The sequence below is a fragment of the Staurois parvus genome, unplaced genomic scaffold, assembly GCF_062004578.1.
Source record: "Staurois parvus isolate SC_StPar_1 unplaced genomic scaffold, SC_StPar_1.0 ptg000679l, whole genome shotgun sequence".
Taxonomy (NCBI): domain Eukaryota; kingdom Metazoa; phylum Chordata; class Amphibia; order Anura; family Ranidae; genus Staurois; species Staurois parvus.
Window position 1 is genome coordinate 766,481 of NW_028318475.1, and position 8,102 is coordinate 774,582.

The window sequence follows — 8,102 nt, forward strand, 5'->3', positions numbered from 1 at the left end:
TAGAAAAGTTTTAACACTGCTGCAATGCTTTCATAAACAGGGGATGCAGCAGGGGTAGCAATGCTAGAGAAAATTATTTATGATTTCAGTTTAATTCACAGGAAGTGACAATGACACTGCATTTGTGTCAAGATCAATAGGTATATTTCAGTGCTTACAAAAAATGTGAAAAAAAGAAAACTAATGCAGCCATCACATTTAAGGATTAGTAAGATGCAATATATAGCCTGTGAGTTGCGTTTAGATATTAACTGCAATCGATATCACTTTTATTAAATAGCAGCCTCAGGCATTGAAGAAAACATAGACTTATTCAGTCATTTTGCTATAATATGATGAAAGGGGCCTCATAAAAATGTAATTTCTGTACAACTACCACATACAATATAGCTGAAATATAAATCAAGTTATAACATTTTCTTTAATAATTTATTAGCAGCACAGATTTCTAGGAAAGTCCTCTCAAGACAGGAATTTCCAAAAAGATAATGGCCTATCTTTGTGCTGGCAGGAAAAGGTCTTAAACTGTACTTTCACTTCTTAAAGGCTTCCTACAAAACTGAAACATGAACAGAAAAATGAGAAAGTCATGACATCATGGGATTAGGCAATCCAGTACAAATGTATATAAATAGACAGAAGCTGCTGTACTTTAGACAGCTGTCTGCTCTAGATCTTCCTCAGAGAGGTTCCACCATCAATATGGACAAGAGTGCTGTCATCATGTGTGTTGTCCTGCTCTCTACTCCTCTTATACAAGGTACAGTCAATTACATAATATGTCACATTGAATCAATGTATAATTGCAAACATTTATACTTCCTTTGCCATTTTCTATTTAGACACTGATCATTTTTTATATTTGTAATCAGGGTTTGCGGTTCCTCGTGGTAAACGTTGCCTGTGTAACAAGCTATCTAATCAGGTGAATGTCATGGCCCTGGCTCAACTGGAAGTTTATCCAATAAGCTCTCTGTGTGAAAACACTGAATATATGTAAGTAGGATGCATATAATTACATGATGAAGTCTACCTATATGTACTTACCAAATGGTGGGTAATGGTTTCCTTAATATTGTTCTCCCTCAGTGTCACATTGAAAAGCTCCAGTGCTACAAAATGTGTCAGTCCTGACCTTAAAGAAATAAAAGTTCTGCTCAGTGGAAAAAATCGGTAGGTGCTGTTTTTATAAATCTCTAGACATTTTGTTCTTTCATTGTGCACAAAGCTAATAACTACATACAGTGCATATAAATAGAGCGTAAGGCTGATTATACATATTTTTCTTCATTTATTTTCATTCATACTTTTTTTAATTGTTTCTAATTTAGACATATTTTTGAGACAGCTATATACTTCTAAAAAATAATATCACAACTTACAGGGCTGTACATTAGAGTGTTTGTAAACTCCACCTAACAATTACCTTCTGTTATTTGCTCCCTTTAGTCTATTAAAGTGATTGTAAAGGGATTTTTTTAAGTAACAAGCATGGCATACTTACCTGCTCTGTGTAATGGTGTTGCACATAGAAGCCCCGACCCTCCTTTTCTCAGGTCCCCCACTGGTGCACCTTGCTCCCCCCTCTAGCTGAGTCCCCTCATAGCAAGTCTATTACTATGGTGTCATTCTTGTGGACTCGCTCTAGAGCTCCATTGGGGTGAGCTGGGGGGAAGTTGCATATTGAAGGTTTTTTACCTCAATGCAAAGAATGTAAAAAGGTAAAAAACCTTCTGTTTTTAGAACCCCTTTACCTATACCATTATAGCATTTTGTTATCTGTTGAATTAGGGAAAAAAATACCTGCTAGACCTGTCAGAAATCCAGTAAGCTTGTAGCTTCCTGTACACTTATCAGCCCGTTCAGTTATCACCCCTGCCCAGCTAGCTTCTGTGGATCACAGAAGAGAACAGTGACCAGGGGCGGACTGACAACTCATGGGGCCCCCGGGCAATAGGGGATCATGAGGCCACTGTGTCCTTGCCCAAACTCAAAAAAGCCTATGAAAAAGGTACCAGGGGCATCTCATGGGGCCCCCTACTGACCCTGGGCCTTCGGGCAGTGCCCGAGCTTCCAAATGGTCAGTCCACCCCTGACAGTGACTGAACATTGTTAAGGGCCGAATATTGGCCGGTATCGGCCAGTTCAATAGAAACCGGCCAGCATTCATGTTCACTAGGCTGTCCAACAGAAACTGGCCGAATGGCCAACTTCTGTTGAACAGGCAGCGCAAAAACTGCAGCTGCTGACTTTTAAAAGACAGCCACTTACCTGTCCCTTGGTCCAGCAGTGTCCTCACCCCCGCTGGTTTCACCGGCCATCTTCTCTTCCTGGTGCCAACATCTTTAGTGTGGGCACCCAGCTGTGACAATTTGCGGCTTCACAGCCAGGTGCCAACTGCGCATGCGTGAGAAGCGCTGCACTTTGTAAATGGCCCCGTAGTCTTCTGGGACCTGTCACATGTCCCAGAAGACTATGGGGAGGGAGGACAACCTCCACTTCTGGTCGCCTAGGAGATAGCAGCGGAAGTGGGAACGGGTACCTGTCAAATTCAGGTACCCACTCACCAAAGGTGCCAAGCCTTAATGGGGAGCAAGAGACAAAGCATTAAAGCGGAACTTCCCCTTTTGGGTGGAGCTCCGCTGTAATATGCCATGTTTTGGACAAGGCAACATTTCTGCAATGTCGTATCAGCATGTATGTCTTATACTCTATATTTTCAATGTTCTAGGTTCCTGAAACATATTCCTGTGATCAGACACCCCTGAATCAACCCCCAGACACCCCTGAATCAAAATACAAGCTGAGGAATATGGCAGAAAGTAAAGAGACTTCTAAAAAAAATTACTTTTACCTTCTCCACTGTGAAGTGACTATGGATTACAGGACATTGCAATATACAGCTATAAAATGTAAATATGTGTGTAAAGGTGTAAATGTTAAATCTATGCATATTTCTTTGTTTTAAAGCAAGTTCATATATTTAAAATATGTGTGTCCTTTCGACGGGACTTAATGCCTAAGGCTGGAAATTGCACAGCTCACTCCTGCTCAGGAAAGGACATAGAAAACCAGGTCATTTATTTATTTATATTGCAAGTATTTATAAAGCGCTGAAAATGTATGCAGCAGTTTACATATATACATTGTACAATCACATCAGCCCCTACCCTCAAGCAGACTGCAATCTAAGGTCCCTAATATACATACATACAAGTAACTTTCTCTAAGGAGCCAAAAATTAAGTAGCCCAATTAGTAACCTAGGAGGAATAAAAAAAAACAAAAAAAACAAAACAAAAAAAAACAGGACGCTAACAACTTGTCAGATGTTGAAATAAAAGCAATTATGTCATTCCTCCAGAATGCATTTAGGCACAAACCATTATTATCTTTGGCTCTCATAGACTGCATAAGGCTTTTGTAAGCATCTACCTGAGCAGAGAAGGGCACAGAGTACCTCCATGCACTGCTCTTTTACACAGTAAACTAGATGTACTGTAAAGGGCTCAGCATTAACACTTGACATAGTAAAGCTTGAAAAAGGTAAAAGTAGCAGAAATAAAGAATAGTGTCATAATTAATTCTATATATTTATATTTGTCAATACCATCTATTTAAACCACCTGAATGTAAATACAGTACATACATACTAAGATCATTTTTAAGATGTTTACTTTATATGTCCATAAATAAATTTATGAAAAACAATCATGGTGTGTTTTTGGTGTTCTGTTATGTAATCCAGTGTTTCTCAACCTTTTTTTTAGTCAAGGCACCCTTTAAAAGTATGGAAAATGGCAAGGCACCCTCTAAAATTATGGACAGTCTTGAGACACCCCATTCTAAAATGTAAAAAAACTATTATAATAGTTTTATATAACGCAGCAACATTCACATACGTAGGACACACAATGTTAGAGATGATTTATTCTTCAAAAGCAAATACACTTTTGCACACTGGTACTGACTAGTAATCCAGTGTTTCTCTTCTCCCTCCGTTTTTTTCCATCGCTGAGCTAATGTGACCCCAGCATTGAGGGTCACACAAGGAAGCTGTGCAGGCAACCGACATCCTCCTCATTAACCACTTCCCGACCGGCCGTTGTATATAAACGGCCGGACGGTGGCACTGCAGGGTCGGGTGGCCGTCTATAAACGGCCTCCCCGCACCCTGCTTGTGCGCGCTCCCTGGGAGCGCGCAGCACCGCGATCCGGTGCCCGCTGTGTCCTCCGGACACAGTGAAACACCGATCGTCGGACGGGACCTCTGTACGAGGTCCCGATCATGTGATCACTGATTGGCCAATCAGTGATCACATGCAAAGTAGTAAGCAAGATGTCACTTCTGACATCATTGCTTACTATGTGTGAAATCTGTGAATGATCACAGATGTCACATGGTACAAGGCTATTCACAAAAGCCTTGTACCATGTGACAAGCTGTGACCAATCACAGCTCACTCAGTTCTTCTCAATGAGTGCATGAATGCAGATAGAGAGAAAGAGAAATGATTGCTTTTACATCCTATATGGGTGTAAAAGCAATCAGTGTAAAAAAAAAAAAAAAAAATCTTCATTACCCCTCACAAGTAGTACAGTGTCACCATGGTGACACTGTACTGCTAGGGTGACAGTATGTAAAAAAAAAAAAAATAAATAAAAAATAATAATATAAAAAAATAAAATAAAAATGTAAAAAAAAATGTTTAAAAATTATAATTTTTGCTTATAAAATAATTTGGATTTTTTTTTTTTTACTAAAAAGATAACGGAATAAATTTTGTCTAAGATTTATGATGAAATATTATTTATTTGCAAAATTTTATAAAAAAACACTTTTTTTCAAAATTTTTGGACAATTCATTTACATAGCAAAAAAAATACAAATCCCAGTGGTGAATAAATACCACCAAAATAAAGCTTTATCTATCTCAAAAAAATTCATTTGGGTACAGTGTTGCATGACCGCGCAATTGTCATTCAAAGTGTGATAGCGCTAAAAGCTGAAAATTGCCCTGGTCAGGAAGGGGGTAAAAGTGTCCGGTCTGGAAGTGGTTAACTGATGATGTCATTGGTCGTCGGCAGCTAGAAGATCGTAATGGTGCACAATGAAAACCTATGACTTTGTGTAAATAAAAGGCAGGCTTGTTCCACCCGCTGGCTTGTATATACGTTTTGGGCAATTTTTAGATATTTTTCCAAGGCACCCCTGACGCAACCTCAAGGTACCCCAGGGTGCCAGGGCACCCTGGTTGAAAAAGGCTGCTGTAACCTATAACTCTGGGACCCATCCTGACCCTTACTGTATGGAGATTCATAATAAACTTGGGATCCATTCACTCAGCAGCTTTGAAAATTGCCTCCTAGCAAATCATAAAAGGCCTCACTAATGCTGACCATGCTTGATAGTGGAGGAATTATATGTAAAGATATAGCCACTGATGACTACCCTTATAGTCAATGGGTCATGTACAACTTAAATGTTACCTGGATAATAATCTCTTCCAAAATTATTTTCCCTGAATCCCTCAACATGTTTAATGCATTACACTACATTTTTTATGAGATTGAATATGTTCTTAAAGTGTTACCAAACCCACAACAGTAAAATTAGTCTGTATATGCAGTAAAGCATGCTTTTTATACTCACTGTGGAACCTAAGGGGTTAATCCTCTGCATTGTGTAAAAGGCTGTTTGATCCTGACTTCTCTGATCCACCCCTTGTTCATCTGTCCCCAATCCATCTGCTGATAGAACAGAGTCTTGGGGGCAAGCTGCACATGCTCAGCTTGGTGTGTATTTCTATATAGTTTTATTTTCTTGGCAGAGTGCATGTGATCAGCACAGGACCAATCAGCACTATCCAGACAGAGGGTCAGGGAACATGCATCCTCATAGGACCATAATGGCAGCATAAAACTCCTACAAGCTTTAACAAGTGTTCTGCTGGACACTGATCAAAGTCACAAGACTGCTCTAACTACTGATGAGAAAAGGTATTTAGCAGTTTATATTTACTCAAATAATTGCATTTCCATGTTGTGTGTACTGTGGGAGACCAGATATAGTGAATGCAGGGTCCTGGGTTTAGTAACACTTTCTTTGCAAGTAAACCTTTACAAAAATACAACAATATTCAAAATATCAGAGTGTGTGAGGCAAATATAATATGTATTCAGTAAATGCATGTGGCTATGCCATAAATAAATTGAAAAATCAATGTTGTATTTAAAAAAGCAAATAATGCATATTAAAAAATATCACATGCATTTTACTTTTGTGAGTTTTATGTGCGCACTTGGTATTCAACCTTTCCGTAGACCAGTGTCTGATGTAGAAAGTCCTCAACTAGATATAGGATCGATCGACATCAGTACAACCAGCCTTTCAGATTTTTGCTATAGCCACCACCCACCAGCAGTGATGATTGTGTTCTGTCAGCAGGGAAGGCTCCCCACCAGCAAAATATAATAGCACTGGGGGAGGGATTCCCCCATAAACATTGAGATTCTTGGACTGGTCAAGATTCAATCAATCTATGAGCAGGCTTGTTGTACTCAATCAATCAATAAACTCCTATATTATAACCCTACACAAAATCACAACTTTCTCCCTAGAAAGTATACAGTCTAATAAATCCTTTTGTGATACACATATAAATCCCCAAAAAAACTCCAACTATTAATATAATCAATATAACTTCAACTCAATTGTGTTTACATAAATCCACACTCAATTCTGTCTTTAAAAAACAAAAAAGACCAAAAACCCAAAAAATCAAAATTATAATAAAATATATACCGTATTTGCCGGCGTATAAGACGACTTTTTACCCCTTGAAAATCTTCTCAAAAGTCGGGGGTCGTCTTATACGCCGGTATACGGCATACTGACACTTATTAGGGGGGCGGCGCGTTGCCGCCGCCGCCCCCCCCTTCCCCCAATGGAAGGGACACTAAGTACAGGGGTGGGCAGCGGCTGTTTCTTACCTGGTTCCGGTCCCACGACGATCCGGTCCAGGAAGCGCGGCTGCGCCTTCAGTTCGGCCACTGGATGTTCGTGCGGCTGCTCGGCTCCGCCTCCTCACCAGTGATTGGCCGCCAGAACTGTAGCTCAGGAAAGGCACACAGGCGGCCAATCACCGGCGAGGGGGTGGAGCCGAGCGGCCCCGCGAAAATCGAGTGCAGGACCAGCAGGTAAGTGGTCAGTGTAGAGGTGCTGCTGCAACCACATATGCTGGCTGCAGCAGCACCATACGAGAACAGGGTCAGCAAGTGTCAGTGGGAGGAATAGTGCCCCATCATTGGTGTCACTGATACCAATGATGGAGCACTATTCCTCCCACTAATACCAATGATGGGGCACTATTCCTCCCACTGACACCAATGATGGGACACTATTCCTCCCACTGACACCAACGATGGGGCACTATTCCTCCTACTGACACCAACGATGGGGCACTATTCCTCCACCCCACTGACACCAACGATGGGGCACTATTCCTCCCCCCACTGACACCAACGATGGGGCACTATTCCTCCCCCCCACTGACATCAACGATGGGGCACTATTCCCCCCCCCCACTGACACCAATGATGGGGCACTATTCCACCCCCCACTGACACCAATGATGGGACACCATTCCTCCCACTGACACCAATGTTGGGACACCATTCCTCCCACTGACACCAATGATGGGGCACTATTCCCCCCACTGATACCAATGATGGGGCACTATTCCCCCCACTGATACTAATGATGGGGCACTATTCCTGCCACTGATACCAATGATGGGGCACTATTCCCCCCACTGATACTAATGATGGGGCACTATTCCTCCCACTGACACCAATGATGGGGCACTATTCCTCCCACTGATACTAATGATGGGGCACTATTCCTGCCACTAATGCCAATGATGGGGCACTATTCCTGCCACTGATACCAATGATGGGGCACTATTCCTGCCACTGATACCAATGATGGGGCACTATTCCTCCCACTGATACCAATGATGGGGCACTATTCCTGCCACTGATACCAATGATGGGGCACTATTCCTGTCACTGATACCAATGATGGGGCACTATTCCTGCCAC

At 41.4% G+C, this 8,102-nt stretch overlaps 1 protein-coding gene across 1 annotated transcript; it reads left to right on the forward strand.

Annotated features, from left to right (window-relative positions):
* The first annotated feature begins 597 nt into the window (after positions 1-597).
* Positions 598-3,710, forward strand: LOC149447617 (C-X-C motif chemokine 10-like). The gene is made up of 4 exons (XM_089652286.1): positions 598-760; positions 873-996; positions 1,090-1,173; positions 2,732-3,710. Exons 1-4 carry the CDS (start codon positions 598-600, stop codon positions 2,766-2,768), a joined length of 408 nt encoding a protein of 135 aa, XP_089508412.1. The 3' UTR covers positions 2,769-3,710.
* The last annotated feature ends 4,392 nt before the right edge of the window (positions 3,711-8,102 follow it).